This window comes from Staurois parvus, unplaced genomic scaffold (assembly GCF_062004578.1).
Source record: "Staurois parvus isolate SC_StPar_1 unplaced genomic scaffold, SC_StPar_1.0 ptg000191l, whole genome shotgun sequence".
Lineage (NCBI taxonomy): Eukaryota > Metazoa > Chordata > Amphibia > Anura > Ranidae > Staurois > Staurois parvus.
Window position 1 is genome coordinate 2,225,036 of NW_028317987.1, and position 19,872 is coordinate 2,244,907.

At 45.5% G+C, this 19,872-nt stretch overlaps 1 protein-coding gene across 1 annotated transcript in view; it reads right to left on the reverse strand.

Annotated features, from left to right (window-relative positions):
* Nucleotides 1-8,207: 8,207 nt before the first annotated feature.
* LOC149461856 (uncharacterized) overlaps nt 8,208-19,872 on the reverse strand; it is a 110,962-nt gene continuing 99,297 nt past the window's right edge. Inside the window, exon 3 of the mRNA XM_089677721.1 lies at nt 8,208-9,457. Within this exon, the coding sequence (XP_089533847.1) occupies nt 8,452-9,457 (1,006 nt within the window). The 3' untranslated portion in view covers nt 8,208-8,451. The remainder of the gene's footprint in view (nt 9,458-19,872) is intronic.

A 19,872-nucleotide genomic window follows, 5' to 3' on the forward strand; every position in this document is an offset into this window, starting at 1 on the left:
TCCTGTGTGTGTGCAATGATGACAAAGCTGTGTATCCAGAAACGGCTGGTCGGTGACACTTCCATATACAGCCCAATGAAGTGACAAGGAAGCCCTAGAACCCTTTGGAGGAACCCTGGCTGAGAAAGGCTGGACTAGGCAGTCACATATCTCTGCCCCCCTTGCAGGGTTCCCAACCCTCCGTGACTTTTATTACTGACACAACATGACATAGAATAGAATGGATAGATAATGTGGACATTGTAGTCAATGGAAGGTGATGAAGGGACAGGCAGAATCAAGCTCCTTGATAGTAGAGGCAGACCCGATCAGTCCTCATGGGGGTCACATACATGTATTATAGACCCTGGTGGTGTCATGGAGGACAATCCTCAGGTATCCTCATATGTAGATGATAGTCACTGAGATATCAGATAAAGCCACACGCTGCTATCTCACACTTGGCACAAAGACAGCCAGTAGATGGATGTAAAGAGATGACGGAACGGGGCACTTGTAGAGTCAAAGGAGGCAGCGGTCACCATTCACTTTCAGCACAGGAGAGTCCCTCAATCCTCAGTGAGGTCATATACATACATGGCAGACCCATATAGATCCCATAGGGGGTAATCCACGTAGTCATCCACGGATAATTGTGGTAATAGCAGTGTTGTCAGTATATGGATGGCGGGTTATAATGACAGGATAGATAGTGCAGTAGGCAGTGGGTGAGTATAAATATGAGACTGATAGAGCCCTGTGTGCCAGCGATAGGAACAAGGACATCAGACAGGTGGAGCTCAGCCCAGCAATTTCCATGAATGGGGACTCCCGTGGTGTATTAGTGCCTTAGTCCAAAAAGCAGAGTCCGCTCACCCATCCAAGTGCTGTTTGCTAATGCATTGTCCTCCCGCTGCATAGTGGAAGTGTAGAGGCACGCCGTGTAATCATCTGTGGATGAGGAGGTCTGCAAAGAGGTCTACTGTGTCCAGAGCGGTGTGGCCAGGTGATGAGGATGTGTGGAGAGGCCTGGATGCCGGGGATGTGGGGGTCATGATGTTGTGATGTCAACGTGTTTCATCCACTGAGTCACGTGAGCTTCTTCAGCCCACAGCACACCGGACACACTAGACCTCTTTGCACACCTAATTATCCACAGATGATTACACGGCATGCCTCTACACTTCCACTATGCAGCGGGAAGACAATGCATTAGCAAACAGCACTTGGATGGGAAGCAGAAGGAGCCAAGAGAGGATGGGGAGCAGAAGGAACCTGGAAAAAATGGGAAGGTGAAGAAGCCTAGAGAGGATGGGGAGGTGAAGAAGCCTAGAAAGGATGAGAAGGAGCCTAGAGATGATGAGGAGGAGAAGGAGCCTAGAGAGGGAAGGGAGCCTAGAGAGGATGGGAAGGGAAAGGAGCCTAGAGAGAATGGGGGGGAGAAGGAGCCTAGAGAGGATGGGTGGGGGGCAGAAACCTAAGGAGAATGGGAGAGGAGACTAGGGTGGATAGGGAAGGGAAAAACAGTATAGAGAATGGAAAAGGAGCATAGAAAGGATGTGGAAGGGAAGGAGCCTAGAGAGGACAGTGAGTGGAAGGAGCCCAGAGAGGACAATGAGTGGAAGGAGCCCAGAGAGGATGAGAAGGGAAGAAGCCTAGAGAGGATGGGAAGGGAAGGAACCTAGAGAGGATGGGGAGGGGAAGGAGCCTAGAGAGGATGGGGAGGGGAAGGAGCCTAGAGAGGATGGGGAGTGAAGGGAACTTAGAGAAATTGTAGGCAATTGAGCTTAGAGAGTTTGGGGGGGTAAGGAGCCTAGAAAGGATGCGGTGGGGAAGGACCATGGAGAGGATGGGAGGGGAATACATTTGAGTAAGTTTCTGGCACTACAGACTCCATGCAGTCACCTCTGCCATTCAGCACTTGCCATTGTCCTCACTGTGTTCATTCTCTACAAACACCAACCCATAGGTGCCTCCCTCCCAGGAATACAGAACACATTTTCTCAGATGATCCCAGTATTGGACCCATTTAGTATGCTGGACATGAAAGTATTCTGCATCCAACCTTCTGGAAAAGACAAACATATTCCCCCCATCCCTTCACTGGGTTGTTTTACAGAAGAACTAAAGGCATTGATTTTCTGGAGAGTGGAGAGGGGTTAGACCTCCTGTTGGTTTCTATTGCTGCCTCGGCCTCCTTTAGGGAGATTCAGCCTCTCTATTTGTCCTGTTTACAATTATTACTGAAAGTGATATAAAATCCTGAGATTTGGGGTGTCACCAGAACAGGATCAGGAAGAGGACTCCCTATGACACCATTGTATGTAGGGGGCGCTCTGCAACTAGATTTTACACCATCGTATATAGGGGCAGCTTTCCAAATATATTATTACACACTGTACAGTATTCTCTCTCCACCCTCTACATTGTAACCCCCCCGGGACAACCCCCATGTGTACATCTGGAGGTCATCTTTCCAGAATCATTCCAATGATAAACAAACACCACCAGATTAATATAACACATGTACTGGTGGTCCAATCAGAACCCTCCAGGCCCCAGCAGTTCACACCCCCAGATTAATACAACACATGTACTGGTGGTCCAATCAGAACCCTGCAGGCCCCAGCAGTGCACACCCCCAGAAAAATACAACATATGTACTGGTGGTCCAATCAGAACCCTCCAGGCCCCAGCAGTGCACACCCCCAAATTAATATTGCACATGTACTGGTGGGCCAATCAGAACCCTCCAGGCCCCAGCAGTGCACACCCCCAGATTTATATGACACATGTACTGGTGGTCCAATCAGAACCCTCCAGGCCCCAGCAGTGCACACCCCCAGATTAATATGACACATGTACTGGTGGTCCAATCAGAGCCCTCCAGGCCCCAGCAGTGCACACCCCCAGATTAATATGACACATGTACTGGTGGTCCAATCAGAACCCTCTATTCCCCAGCAGTGCCCCCAGCCCTGAATTCTCACCAATGGAACTCTCCAGTGAAATCTCCTCTCATCAATTACTAGCCGGATTCTCTCTATTACCTCCTGTATGTACAAAACTCCCCCAAATCTCTCCCCTCCTCACCATCCACTAGAAATTGGAGGAATTGTTTCTTCTTCCTGAAATCCAGACCTAGAGAGGAATAGAAAAGAACCAACAAACCCCACAAAGTCTTTTTATAGAGATTTATTCCATCAAATCCAAACTATTCTACACATATTTATTACATGGAATATGAAGAGATTTTTCTATCAATAATCCCATCAAATCTGCGTGTTTATTGGACTTTATTCCCAGCAATAATCAATCAGGAATCCATGCCAGCAATCATCAGATCAATAGGAATGGTTCCAATATCCAGTGATCACGGTTTGATCCTCCAACATAACCAGTGCACAGAATGATAAATCTATCCCATGAAATGGATCTTATTGATTGGTTGATGTCATTTATTGATCTATTGATTCCCTTCTATGATAGAATAGATTGATTTCTCCATGTATTGATCATCCTCTCCATATATCTCTTCACCTTGTCTAACATCATACAAATCCTGAATGCTATAAATCTCAGTCCTGTCCATGAATTGTATGTGACTCGGGTCTTTATAATACCATATACTGGACTGTTACTTCATTCCCTATTTTTATATCGTCTTCTTACACCTGTCCTGATGAAGTGACACTTTGAAGCCATGAAACGCGTTGATGGTGTATTTTACATTCACTTGTCCAGTAAACTCCGACCTTCTGAAGAAAACATTTCAGAGTTTCCTCCTTTACTATGGGCTCCTCTGCTGACCTCACCCTCATTTTTTCTTGAGGTGAAAGTTCTTCACTGGGATCCAAATCCTGCTTAGTATATGATGATCCGGAATTCCCCGATGACCATGGAGGGTGACCACCCATTGACTTCAGTGAGGAGACAGACATATTCTCCACAAGTCCTCAGATAGGTTGTCTGATCCCTGGAGGGGTTCCCACAACCTCCCAGATGTGAGTACATGCACCGTACTTCTCCCCATCTTCTAGAACCATCTCCCACCTTCTGGTATCCATCACTACACTCAGTCCCATCTCTCCCATGGTCTTTTATCCTCTTTTCCCATCTCCTGATGGTTTGGAGGATTTCTACATATTGCTCTCATGACAGGTCTAGTTTAATTGTATGCAGAGGGGAGGGGGAGGAGTACACAGACTCCTCCCAGTGTTGGTTTATGAGGGGGACGTATAGGGTATTCTGCCCTGTCCAATCACAATATCCCCTGAGGAGCCCCCACTGTGTGCAGGTACCCCCCAGACATGAGACTGTCCTCCAATCTGGTAATTTACTGATAGAACAGATGACAAAGTCATATCTATGAGGGTCTCTGTCATGTCATGTCTATGGGCCCCTTATTGTACTATAACCCCTCCCCCTCCTGACCTATACTGGGAAATATCCGGGCTGTGATTGGTGAGGACAATACTGCTGTTATCTCCAATATTGTTCTATGGGTGGGATTTGTAGGAAGATTCTGTACAGAGGCTCCTATTCATTCACAAAGCTGAAGCCCAGGAAACATCCTTTACTATGGTTCAGTGAATGAACACAGGAGTGATTGGTATCAATCATTCACCAAATCAATTTAGGAAGGGGCTGGTAAACATGACATGACAACCCCCCCACTCTCCATCCAGCAGCTGCAGCCAGTGTGGGGGGCAGGAGGGGAAGTCGGCAGCAGCACTGAACAGAGGGGGGTGGGGCATTGGTAGGAGGTCCCAGCATAAGGAGGGAGTTTTAGTGATGGGGAAGTATTTGGACATTTTGATCTCCTTGTAGCTCCCCTGCAGCAGCTGAAGCCAATGGAAGGGGAAAGGAGAAGCCAGATGCAGGGGAGCCAGATGGATTGGTGTTGCGGGGGGATCAGTGCTGTGAGGGGATCAGTTCTGTGGGGGGGATCAGTGCTGTGACGGGATGGGTGCTGTGGGGGGAATCAGTGCTGTTGGGGGATGGGTTCTGTGGGGGATCAGTGCTGCAGGGGGAGGGGGGATCAGTGCTGTGGGGATCAGTGTTGTGGGGGGATGGGTGCTGTGGGGGGATCAGTGCTGCGGAGGGAGGATCAGTGCTGTGGAGGGATCAGTACTGTGGGGGGATGTTAGAGCTGCGTGGAGCCATCTTAGAGGACAAGCAGAGGGGCTGTGGAGTGAAGGGAAGCTCAGCAGACCAGGCGCTCATAGCAGAAGGGGGAAAGCCATGACAGTATGTTGTAGTCACCTGACCAGCTGGAGGCAGTTCTGTAGGTCAGTACAAATTCAGTACATCCATGGCAGGGAAAGGGTTCAAGTGCCACCTAGGGGCCATTGTTCAGTAACAACGTTTTTCATCATCTCAATGGCACACCCCATTTTAGGGCTGGACATGTTGGGTATCTATTGACTTGGCACAACCTCATCTTTTATATTTATATCTAAACAATTGGTAAAATAAAGTATTTGGGTTCTCAAAAATTAGATTTAGTGCATTTTGCATTTTTAGTGCAAAAACTACCTAATTCAGTGAAAAGGTCAATGTGATCTAGATGGGATCACTCTGCTGGGGTCAGAATGCGGGAGTGTGACCTCAGAGTGAGGGAGTGTGACCTCAGAGTGCGGGAGTGTGACCTCAGAGTGCGGGAGTGTGACCTCAGAGTGCGGGAGTGTGACCTCAAAGTGCGGGAGTGTGACCTCAAAGTGCGGGAGTATGAGCTCAGAGTGCGGGAGTATGAGCTCAGAGTGCGGGAGTGTGACCTCAGAGTGCGGGAGTGTGACCTCAGAGTGCGGGAGTGTGACCTCAGGGTGCGGAAGTGTGACCTCAGGGTGCGGGAGTGTGACCTCAGGGATTAGTATGGATCCATGTCTGATGAAGGAAACCAAGGGCTCTATTTATAGAACATTCATTGGACCAATGAGACAATCATTCCTCCAGCTGTGACAACATCTGGCCCTATGTTAAGTAACACAGTGATTTCCTATGATCACCGGCTCCATCTAGTGGCCACAATGAGGTGATTTTTCTGAAATAACTCCATCAGTAAAACTAGCCCAATATGATATTATGGCCACTAGATGGAGCCAATGATCATAAGAAATAAAATAAGGCCAAAACTCCTCCCAGTTGGAGAATGCCGATCACATCCGTTCATCATTGTTCTCCATAGACCTCCAAGTGTTTGTGAAATCTCCCACCACAAAATGTACTCAGCCAATCACAGGGCAGGACTCCATTTTTATTCTTCTCTTGCAATCAATGGCCAACCCGGTCCCACACTTCATCCATGTCTTTGGGGACCTCTGATCTCCTTATGAACTGTTTCTTCCATGATGAAGATCAGCCATGAGGTGTACAGGTGAAACTCGAACAATGAGAATATGGTGCAAAAGTTGATTTATTTCAGTGCAGCAACTTAAAAGGTGAAACTAATATATGAGACTCATTCCATGCAAAGCAAGATAGTTCAAGCCGTGATTTGTCATCATTGTGATGATTATGGCTTACAGCTCATGAAAACCCCAAATCCACAATCTTAGAAAATGAGAATATTCCATGCAATCAATAAAACACGGATTGTACATAGAACAATATCGCACCTCTGAAAAGTAGAAGCTGCATATGTACTCAGTACTTGGTTGGGGCCCCTTTTGCAGCAATTACTGCCTCAATGCGGCGTGGCATGGAAGCTATCAGCCTGTGGCACTGCTGAGGTGTTATGGAAGACCAGGATGCTTCAATAGCGGCCTTCAGCTCTTCTGCATTGTTCGGTCTCATGTCTCTCATCTTTCTCTTGGCAATGCCCCATAGATTCTCTATGGGGTTCAGGTCAGGTGAGTTTGCTGGCCAATCAAGCACAGTAATCCCACGGTCATTGGACCAGATTTTGGTGCTTTTGGCAGTGTGGGCGGTGCCAAGTCCTGCTGGAAAATGAAGTCAGCATCCCCATAAAGCTCGTCTGTGGAAGGAAGCATGAAGTGCTCCAAAATGTCCTGGTAGACGGCTGCGTTGACCCTGGACTTAATGAAGCACAGTGGACCAACACCAGCAGATGACATGGATCCCCAAATCAACACAGACTGTGGAAACTTCACACTGGAATTCTAGCATCTTGCAGTGTGTGCCTCTCCATTCTTCCTCCATACTCGGGGTCCTCGGGCCTCTCCATTCTTCCTCCATACTCGGGGTCCTTGGGCCTCTCCATTCTTCCTCCATACTCGGGGTCCTTGGGCCTCTCCATTCCTCCTCCATACTCGGGGTCCTTGTGCCTCTCCATTCTTCCTCCATACTCGGGGTCCTCGGGCCTCTCCATTCCTCCTCCATACTCGGGGTCCTCGGGCCTCTCCATTCTTCCTCCATACTCGGGGTCCTTGTGCCTCTCCATTCTTCCTCCATACTCGGGGTCCTCGGGCCTCTCCATTCTTCCTCCATACTCGGGGTCCTTGTGCCTCTCCATTCTTCTTCCATACTCGGCGTCCTTGGTTTCCAAATGAGATGCAAAAGTTGCTCTCATCAGAAAAGAGGACTTTGGACCACTGAGCAGCAGACCAGGTCTGTTTTTCTTTAGCCCAGATAAGACGCTTCTGACGTTGTTTGTTGTTCAGGAGCGGCTTGACAAGAGGAATACAACATTTGAAGCCCATGTCCAGGATCCGTCTGTGTGTGGGGGCTCTTGATGCACTGACTCCAGCCTCAGTCCACTCCTTGTGAAAGTCCCCAATACTTTTGAATGGCCTTTTCCTGACAATCCTCTCCAGGCTGCGGTCATCCCTGATGCTTGTGCACCTTTTTCTTCCACACTTTTCCTTTCCACATAACTTTCTATTAATGTGCTTTGATACAGCACTTTGGGAACATCCAACTTCTTCTGCAATTCCCTTTTGAGGCTTTCCCTCCCTATGGAGGGTGTCAGTGATGGTGTCAGGTCAGCAGTCCTTCCCATGATTGTGATTCCTACTGAACCAGACTGAGAGACCATTTAAAGGCTCAGGAACCCTTTGCAGGTGTTATGGCTGAATTATCTGATTAGAGTGGGACACTTTGAGCCGAGAATATTCCACCTTTTCACAATATTTTCATTTTCTGAGATTGTGGATTTGGGGTTTTCATGAGCTGTAAGCCATAATCATCACAATGATGACAAATCAAAGCTTGAACTATCTTGCTTTGCATGTAATGAGTCTCATATATTAGTTTCACCTTTTAAGTTGCTGCACTGAAATAAATGAACTTTTGCATGATATTCTAATTTTTCGAGTTTTACCTGTATCTGAGGTGTATATCAGGGTGTGCTTCTTCCCCACATGAGAGCTGGGATGTCCAGCAACATTCATCTAGAAGACATTTCCCGCACTCAAGGCTCTAATACACCTCCAGGGTTGTGTGGGACCCCTGATGTACAGGAAGACAGCACTTCAGTGAGGAACATTTCCCTCATTCAGGACAGGAAAGTGACTACTCCCCTGTGTGAGATCTCTGATGTTTGGAGAGATTGGACCTCCATGAAAAACATTTCCTGCACTCAGGACAGGAATATGGCTTCTCCCCTGTGTGAGATCTCCGATGTTTCAGCAGACTGGACTTCTCTGAAAAACATTTCTCACACTCAGGACAGGAATATGGCTTCTCTCCTGTGTGAGATCTCTGATGTATGTGAAGACTGAACTTCTGTGAAAAACATTTCCCGCACTCAGAACAGGAATATGGCTTCTCTCCTGTGTGAGATCTCTGATGTTTGTGCAGACTGGACTTCTCTGAAAAACATTTTCCACACTCTGGACAGGAATATGGCTTCTCCCCTGTGTGAGATCTCTGATGTATGTGAAGACTGAACTTCATTGAAAAACATTTCCCACATTCAGGACAGGAATATGGCTTCTCCCCTGTGTGAGATCTCTGATGTGTGTGCAGACTGGACATCTGTGAAAAACATTTCCCACACTCAGGACAGGAATATGACTTCTCCTTTGTGTGAGATCTCTGATGTGTGTGAAGACTGGACTTGTCTGAAAAACATTTCCCGCACTCTGGACAGGAATATAGCTTCTCCCCCATGTGAGATCTCTGATGTTTATAAAGTTGGTACATCCGTGAAAAACATTTACTGCACTCAGTACAAGAATATGGCTTCTCCCCCGTGTGAGATCTTTTATGCACATTAAGATTGAATTTAGAACAGAAATCCTTCCCGCACTCAGGACAGGAATATGGCTTCTCACCTGTATGAAATCGCTGATGTCTATAAAGATTGGACTTCTGTGAAAAACATTTCCCACACTCTGGACAGGAATACGGCTTCTCCCCCGTGTGAGATCTCTGATGTGTGTAAAGATGGGACTTCCTTGAAAAACATTTCCCGCACTCAGGACAGGAATACGGTTTCTCCCCCGTGTGAGATCTTTCATGCGCATTAAGATTGGATTTAGAATGGAACCTCTTCCCGCACTCAGTACAGGAGAAGTTATTCTCTGTTGGAAGGCCAGCCCGGTCCTGCACAGTCTGAGGTTCCTCAGAATACGAGGAATCTGATGGTCCATCTACACTGGGTGGTGCCGGATGGACATTGGAGGGAGCCGGGTTTTCTCCTGGACTATACTGTGTGATGTCCTCATCTTCTACTTTCCAGTCTGGAGACAAAGTGAGACAATCCTCGGAGGTTTTCCTCATCTCCCGGCCATGGACTAAAATACAAAGACAAAGAGGATTACTAGACAGGAGCTGATTGGTTCCCCCAAACCAGGACTCCGCCCCCATCAGGCAGCTTGGTCTCTGAGGAGCTTACAATTCCACCCTATCAATTTCTGTTTAAGGGTCCAAAGTTGGAGGATGTTATCACATTATTATCACCATGTAAAAGTCTGTGCTCCAATCACATCATCTGATATAAAATGTCCAGCTGGGAGGAAATGGGGGGAACAAAAGAGAATCCATATTATGTGTATATATAGCAGTGGGGGGAGGGGGGAGAGCAGAAGTCAGGAAAATGGAATATACAAGATAGAGTATATAGTGCAGGGGTCAAGAGTATGTAATGTACAAAATAGAGTATATAGTGCAGGGGTCAGGAGTATGTAATGTACAACACAGAGTATATAGTGCAGGGGTCAGGAGTATGTAATGTACAACATAAAGTATATAGTGCAGGGATCAGGAGTATGTAATGTACAACATAGAGTATATAGAGCAGGGGTCAGGAGTATGTAATGTACAACATAGAGTATATAGTGCAGGGGTCAGGAGTATGTAATGTACAACATAGAGTATATAGTGCAGGGGTCAGGAGTATGTAATGTACAACATAAAGTATATAGTGCAGGGGTCAGGAGTATGTAATGTACAACATAGAGTATATAGTGCAGGGGTCAGGAGTATGTAATGTACAACAGAGTATATAGTGCAGGGGTCAGGAGTATGTAATGTACAACATAAAATATATACTGCAGGGGACAGGAGTATGTAATGTACAACACAGAGTATATAGTGCAGGGGTCAGGAGTATATAATGTACAACATAGAGTATATAGTGCAGGGGTCAGGAGTATGTAATGTACAACATAGAGTATATAGTGCAGAGGTCAGCAGTATGTAATGTACAACATAGAGTATATAGTGCAGGTGTCAGTAGTATGTAATGTACAACATAGAGTATATAGTGCAGGGGTCAGGAGTATGTAATGTACAACATAGAATATATAGTGCAGGGGTCAGGAGTATGTAATGTACAACATAGAGTATATAGTGCAGGGGTCAGGAGTATGTAATGTACAACATAGAGTATATAGTGCAGGGGTCAGGAGTATGTAATGTACAATATAAATTATACAGTATAAGGATGAGGACTCATAATATTGGTATTCAGTAATCAGTGGAAGATTAAATGTTTACTGTAGACACGTTGCAGAGATCCCACACCGCTGCCTCCCATCTCCTGAGACTGCACTCAGTGACTTGGGTCTGAGACACTACAGACATATCCCTCCACCCGGCACAGCCAGTAGACAACAAAAAGTAACCCTGGGGGACTTGCTCTGTCAGAGATCTTACTAGAACCAGGTATGGGGCCGAAGACCCAAAATACATGTCCCAGGTGCCTAGGTTAAAGCTAATGGTAAAAATCAACATTTTGCAGCCAGCTGAACCCCATAATCTCCAAAAATCCACTCTAGATACATAAATTGTGTCTTACATGCTGATATTTCTAAGTGTTTACTCTACTCTGGACCAATCAGTGAGCAGTATGGGTGGAGGAATGGATTTAGTGTTCATGACCCACCTGTGCTGATCTCTGTAGGAGTGTCCTCCTCTATAAATGTCCCCGTTATTCCATCCTCCTCCATAGACTGCTGATCATCCCTCACATACGCCTCTTCTTCTTCTGCTTTCACCTCAAATTCTATATCGATTGGATCTTCACCCTAAATCATGAAAATTAGAAATTTCACATAATATATAAATATAAGCTAACATGAAAAATCCACATATTATCTCCTCAAATCCATGTTCTAGATCAGCAATGGGCAAACTACGGCCCGCGGGCCGTATACAGCCCGGCGGACCTTTTAATCCGGCCCGTGGAGCTAGGCTCCCACTAGGCTCCTCTCACAGTCCGCCCTGAAGACCGGTAGAGCATGAAAATCTGTCTCCTATGAGGATCTGTCCCCCTCGACGTATCTGCGCATGTGCCGGAGATCGCCGATCGGCTGCTAATGCCTGAAACTGGCACATGCGCAGATACGTAGAGGGGGACAGATCCTCATAGGAGACAGATTTTCATGCTACACTGGAACGGCGCTGGAACACGGCGAGAGGAACGCGCGGAGCAAAGGTAAGTGAATTGACACAGGGGGGACTTAATATGGGGGATGAATTACTATATGGGGGATGAATTACTATGGGGAATGAATTACTATATGGGGGATGAATTACTATATGGGGGATGTATTACTATATGGGGGATGAATTACTATATGGGGGATGAATTACTATATGGGGGATGAATTACTATATGGGGGATGAATTACTATGGGGGATGAATTACTATATGGGGGATGAATTACTATATGGGGGATGAATTACTATGGGGGATAAATTACTATATGGGGGATGAAATACTATGGGGGATGTATTACTATGGGGGATGAATTACTATATGGGGGATGAATTACTATATGGGGGATGAATTACTATGGGGGATGCATTACTATGGGGGATGAATTACTATATGAGGGATGAATTACTATATGGGGAATGAATTACTATGGGGGATGAATTACTATATGGGGGATGAATTACTATATGGGGGATGAATTACTATATGGGGGATTAATTACTATGGGGAATGAATTACTATATGGGGGATGAATTACTATATGGGGGATGAATTACTATATGGGGGTGAATTACTATATGGGGGATGAATTACTATATGGGGGATGAATTACTATGGGGGATGTATTACTATATGGGGGATGAATTACTATATGGGGGATGAATTACTATGGGGGATGAATTACTATAGGGGGGATGAATTACTATGGGGGATGAATTACTATATGGGGGATGAATTACTATATAGGGGAATGAATTACTATATGGGGAATGAATTACTATATGGGGGATGAATTACTATATGGGGGATGAATTACTATATGGGGGATGAATTACTATGGGGGATGAATTACTATATGGGGGATGAATTACTATGGGGGATGAATTACTATATGGGGGATGAATTACTATGGGGGATGTATTACAATATGGGGGATGAATTACTATATGGGGGATGAATTACTATGGGGGATGAATTACTATAGGGGGGATGAATTACTATATGGGGGATGAATTACTATGGGGGATGAATTACTATATGGGGGATGAATTACTATGGGGGATGAATTACTATATGGGGGATGAATTACTATGGGGGATGAATTACTATAGGGGGGATGAATTACTATGGGGGATGAATTACTATATGGGGGATGAATTACTATAGGGGGGATGAATTACTATATGGGGGATGAATTACTATATGGGGGATGAATTACTATGGGGGATGAATTACTATATGGGGGATTAATTACTATATGGGGGATCAATTACTATGGGGGATGAATTACTATGGGGGATGAATTACTATGGGGGATGAATTACTATTGGGGATAAATTACTATATGGGGGATGAATTACTATGGGGGATGAATTACTATATGGGGGATGAATTACTATATGGGGGATGAATTACTATATTGGGGATGAATTACTATGGGGGATGAATTACTATATGGGGGATGAATTACTATGGGGGATGAATTACTATGGGGGATGAATTACTATATGGGGGATTAATTACTATATGGGGGATTAATTACTATGGGCGATGAATTACTATATGGGGGATGAATTACTATGGGGGATGAATTACTATATGGGGGATTAATTACTATGGGGGATGAATTACTATATGGGGGATGAATTACTATGGGGGATGAATTACTATATGGGGGATTAATTACTATGGGCGATGAATTACTATAGGGGGGATGAATTACTATAGGGGGGATGAATTACTATATGGGGGATGAATTACTATGGGGGATGAATTACTATATGGGGGATGAATTACTATGGGGGATGAATTACTATATGGGGGATTAATTACTATATGGGGGATCAATTACTATATGGGGGATGAATTACTATGGGGGATGAATTACTATGGGGGATGAATTACTATATGGGGGATGAATTACTATGGGGGATAAATTACTATGGGGGATGAATTACTATATGGGGGATGAATTACTATATGGGGGATGAATTACTATGGGGGATGAATTACTATTGGGGATGAATTACTATATTGGGGATGAATTACTATGGGGGATGAATTACTATATGGGGGATGAATTACTATGGGGGATGAATTACTATGGGGGATGAATTACTATATGGGGGATGAATTACTATGGGGGATGAATTACTATGGGGGATGAAATACTATATGGGGGATGAATTACTATGGGGGATGAATTACTATATGGGGGATGAATTACTATGGGGGATGAATTACTATATGGGGGATGAATTACTATATGGGGGATGAATTACAATGGGGGATGAATTACTATATGGGGGATGAATTACTAGGGGATGAATTACTATATGGGGGATGAATTACTATGGGGGATGAATTACTATATGGGGGATGAATTACTATGGGGGATGAATTACTATATGGGAGATTAATTACTATGGGCGATGAATTACTATATGGGGGATGAATTACTATATGGGGGATGAATTACTATATGGGGGGATTAATTACTATGCTTACTATGGGGGAATATTACTATACTTACTATGGATGACACATACACATCATTCATCTACTCTTGGTCCGGCCCCCGGGTCCAATATATGAACCCATTGCGGCCCTCAAGTCAAAAAGTTTGCCCACCCCTGTTCTAGATGCTCCGTACAACCAACCTTGTAATGGGGAGGGATGGTGTGATCTTCCTGTGTGGAATCCCAGGAATACAGAGGACGGGGACATCTCTCTGGTGGGTTCTTGGTATTAGGTGGCTCCATCATATCCTTGTGTCCTTCTGAAAACTCTTCCATCACTCCATACTCCTCATCCTCCTCTTCAACAACAATATTCTCATCCCTGAGGATTCCACTCTGAATGCATAATACAAATCCTATCAATGGTAACAATGCAGATAATGTACAGATCCTAATGATACTATCAGTGATTGTTCCTCATCTACCTGATGATGGTGAGGGATGGTGTGACCTTCCTGTGTGGAATCCCGGGAATACAGAGGACGGGGACATCTCTCTGGTGAGTTCCTGTAGCTGGATGACTCCACCATGGTGTCCTGGTACAGATCTTTGCATTCTCTTAGAAGCTCTGACTCCTCCATCCCCCCATCCTCATCCTCCTCCTCTTTTACTATTTCTTTAACCTCAACTTTAGAATCTCTCAGGTTTCCACTCTGAATATATAATACAAATGACATCAATGGTAACAATGCAGATAATGTACAGATTCTAATTATACTATCAGTGATTGGAGAATGTCCCAGAATTCCCGGCACCACTCACCTCTGCTGTCAGCAGCTCCATCATCTTCTTGGTGACTTCTAGAATCTTCTGCATGTTGTGTCTCTCAGGGTTTAGGGAGTCACATGGAGGCACTGTGATGGTCATATGATCACCTGACTTCAGAGGAGGAAATCTCTGTATTGAGGAACCAATAGGAATATCATGTTAGATTCCCAGAATCCTCCTCACCTCTCCGGTCAAGTCTGTGTTTTATTAATAGAGATGAGAGTGATGTCATGTGACCTCCCAGAATCCTCCTCACCTCTGCGGTCAGGTCTGTGTTTTATTAATAGAGATAAGAGTGATGTCATGTGACCTCCCAGAATCCTCCTCACCTCTCCGGTCAGCAGGTAGATGATCTCCAGGGTGAGGTTTAGTATCTTCTCAGTCATGTGACTCCAGTCCTCCTCCATCCTCATTGGTGCCATCATGTGATCTATACAGGTCTCCTTGTAGACGGATAACTTTGGGAAATGAAAGTAAGAATGATTTGGATGGTATTGGTCACACAATAATAGGATGTGGATGTGAGGGGGGAATAGGAGGGTTGCTGGACATTGAAGAACTACTCCCCCCATGGGAAGACATTTTGTTTGGGCTGTTTAGTGTTTACTACAATTTTGAGGTCCGGGGCCCCTTTTCTCTGTTGGGTTTGTTTGGTCTCCGAACTGGTTTTGATGAGCTTTAGATCTGCAGACAAGGAATGATAAATCTGATCCTTCCTATGACTAGTTTGCTCTAAAGCAGTTCTGTGAGGTCAATGTCGGCTCATCATGCAGGGATGGTCACTTTACATCGCCCGACGCCCGGGACATGTAGTTCTGGGGGCCGGGCAAGTATTGTTTTTAATCTTTATCCCTGATGCGGGCAAGCCACAGGGCTCTCCTTTCAGGTGCCAGCCTCTGCCACCCCGTGTGTGTGAACCTCCCCTGTAGCTACTATGCTTCTCTGGCTCTTCTTGCCCATTTGTGGGTGCAGTTCAGCGAGTGCCAGAGGGTAGAGGGGACAGATGTCAGGGCTCTGTCCTCAGCAGAGGTTTTAGGAGACCTGGCACCCCTGCCTATACCTTGCATGGCTGCAGAAGTTCACATCAGCTCAAATTTGGTGGCAAACGGCCTTTATAAGGAAGCCCTGCACTACTCTCAGGTTCTGATTGATCTCTGGCTCCCCAGTACCTTGTTCCTGTTCCACTGTGAATTGTGATTTCCTGTTCCTGTGCTACTGTGATCTCCTGTTACTGACTCGGCTTGCTCCTTGACCTGCCTTCTCTGCTTAAACCCTGACCTGACCTCGGCTGGCTAACGGATATTTTCTCTTTCTCTTTTGTGTATGACCTCAGCTTGGCTAATGGATATTCTCTCTTGCTCCTCTGTGTATGACCTCAGCTATCCCATCTGACTACGTCTCTTCTGATCTCCACCCGGTACTGGATCTTGGCTTTGAACCGGCTATCCAGTAATCCTGTTCCCCGGAAGGTCTTGCATACCTCGCACAGGCGCCACCTGTCTGCAGACCTCATCTCAGTGCATCAGCTGTGCTCCTGGGTGGACCACCAATAAGCACTCCTACAGGTGACCTGTGCCACTTTGGTCCTGACTCCTGCTGTCCCACTCTCAGGGGAGTCTCGAACTTAGTCACAAGGGAAGCCCTCTCTCCATTGGCGTCTCTCACCAGATACATGATAGTATCAACCAGCCATTATGTCTGAGGCCGAGAGAGGTGCTTCCACATCAGAGGCCCTGTGCCAACAGATGACGGCACTTACACAAGTGGTCAAGGATCTGCAGGAGGGATATTTTCAGCTGGAGGGACGTCTTCATTTGCTCACTACCACTGCACCTTCTGCAGACCAGAATCCATTGCCTAGTCCTATCTCTACAGTGGCACCAGCCAGCTCGCCTTCCAATGTTACACCCACTTTGGTACTACCCAGAGTTACCATTCCGGAATGCTTGCTGGGGACCAATGTAAATTCTGAGCCTTCAAGAATGCTTGTGAGTTGTATTTCGCACTGCAACCCAGGACCTTCTCACTTGAGACAGTTAAAGTGGGGTTCATCATTTCTCTCCTATCTGACAAACCTCAAGGGCACACAGCTTACTGGAACAAAAAGACCCAGCGCTGAACTCAGTGATCACATTCTTTGAAACCATGGCAGCTCTTTATGATGACCCCCAGAGGACCTCTACTGCTGAATCCACCCTTCATGCTCTACAACAAGGCCGACGGGCTGTGGAGGACTACATTGTGAAATTCCGCAAATGGTCCACCAATATCGGGTGGAATGACGCAGCCCTAAAATACCAGTTCCATCTAGGTCTGTCTGAGTCCCTCAAGGATGAATTAGCTAGGGTGGAGGCTCCCTCCTCCTTGGAGAACCTTATTCAACTCGCTACCCAATTGGATTGACGGCTACGGGAGAGATGTTCTAAACGTACCCAGACCTTTTGCCAAGGGTTCTGCCAAGGGTTCCAAGACCAGTGGATTCTGTCTCTATTTCTCTGCCTATCGGCACTCCTGAAGTAGAACCCATGCTAATTGGCCTTCTCCGACCTGCCTTATCTCCAGAGGAAAGATTACGCAGACGGCAAGGCAACCTATGCCTTTACTGCGGGGCTGTCACGGATCCACACCGCACGCACATGCCCACACACAGTGCAATTGCATACAGATTGGCAATGAACTTAAACCGAGCATATATAGACACTGTAATACAATAATCTCTCTGGAGATATGAGCCGGAGCTTAAGTACCCAGAAGTCACTTATTAATTTTATGATTTAATATCCCAAAAGTGGGCAGTGCATAAAATATGTACAAAGTATAAAATGTTTCAGATAATACAGAACATACAAAAAGACACACAATTGGCTATTCACTATAACATTAAAGGGAATAAAAACAGAAATAAAACTTTTACCAAGAGTTATCCTGTGACTGGAGCAAGTCAGAGAAAATCTGCGATTCACCAGTCAAATAGAACCGGCTCCATACGAATCACACCGTCCATATCTCAAGGTCCTCAATTTATTGAAATATGGACGTAGGCTAGACATTAGCCCTTGGCCAATCACCCTTGGGGGGTGTTCCTGTACCAGCCCACAGGACATTCGGGGTACTGAAGTGTCTAAAGTCGATTGGACCAGGAATGGTTTGAATCACCAAGTCAGGGATAGAATTTCCGACACCAGCGCATCAATCCGATCGTGACAGTACCAATCTGTTCAGCTTTTGCAATCAGGCACCATATAACTGTTTTCTGTGTTTCTCTGGGATTCTACAGAGGCTGCAAATACAGTTTTACATGTAGATGAAGCTTACAGTGTGTCCAATCAGAAGGAAGTATTTTTATCTCTCTGCAACTAATATTGAATCTTTTATGAGAGATGAAATATATTCCTCTGATCTGTGGATATAAATCACAGCTAGCAGACAAAGCGGAGCCCTCTCCTGGTCTCCTGCTTTTTCCCAAAGCCAAAATGGCTGGAGCTCTTCTTTTAGATTTCAAGAAGGTGGCAATCTCTGGCTACATAGGTGACAACGTTTTATTGACATCTAGGTGTCACCTCTAGCCTTTGAGCTGCTCTGTCCTTTTAGATGCTAATTGGTGAACATATGTCTCTGACTGAATACTGAACAATTATCTTTAATAACATGGACTGAAACTAAATTTATAATGACATATTTCTACTGATCACATCTCAACTACTTGAATCTTACATTTATGTCATGGGGCCATGGGCCATTTCTTACACAACTGCCCAGTGCGACCAAGTAAGTCCAGCCAGCCTCATCCTTCATATCTCCAGTTATCCAGAACCTTAACCACCCATGTCATTCTACCCATGTCATTACAGGTGCCTGGAAAGGAAGTCAAGTTGCAGGCAATCATTGATTCGGGAGCTTGTAGTTGTTTCTTGGACATCCACCTTGCCCAGAACCTAGGTATTCCTCTTTGTCCTAAAAGACAAAGGCTTGATGTACTCCTAGCAGATGGCACCGCTCCTAGCTCAGGACCCATTACCCAAGAAACCATTCCCATCCTAGCCACAACTGACTCTGTCCATCAGGAATTCATCTGTTTCAACATCCTGAGATCTCCCATGTTTCCAGCCATCCTAGAAATACCTTGGTTGCAAGCTCACAATCCATAAATCAACTGGCTCAAGAAAGAAGTTACTGCCTTCAGCACTGCGGCACTCCCACACCCACCAATTTCCCTGTGTGCCTCTCAGTTCAGCCTACATCAGATGCCAGTCAATCTGTTCCCCCTGCCTACCACCATTTCCTTGATGTATTTGATAAAGGGAAAGCTGACACTTTACCATCTCATCGATCCCATGATTGCCCTATTGAGCTGCTTACAGGGGCAGAAATACCCTTTGGGCAAAGCCTCCCACTATCCAAAATAGAACTGAAAGCTCTCCAGCAATATATTGACGAGAACCTTGCCAAAGGATTCATCCGTCCCTCTTCCTCACCTGCCAGGGCAGGTATTTTTTTCATTGAAAAAAAGGATCAGTCTCTCCGTCCCTGTACAGATTATAGGGAACTCAACAAGATCACCATTAAAAATTGGTACCCACTCCCTCTTGTTCCTGAGTCATTTCAGAGGTTTTGGACAGCCCGAGTGTTCAGCAAGCTAGATTTATGAGGAGCCTACAATTTAGTCAGATTAGGAAGGGCAATGGGTGGAAGACCAGTTTCAGAACACGCTTTGGGCACTTTGAGTACCTAGGGATGTCGTTTGGATTGTGCAACACCCTT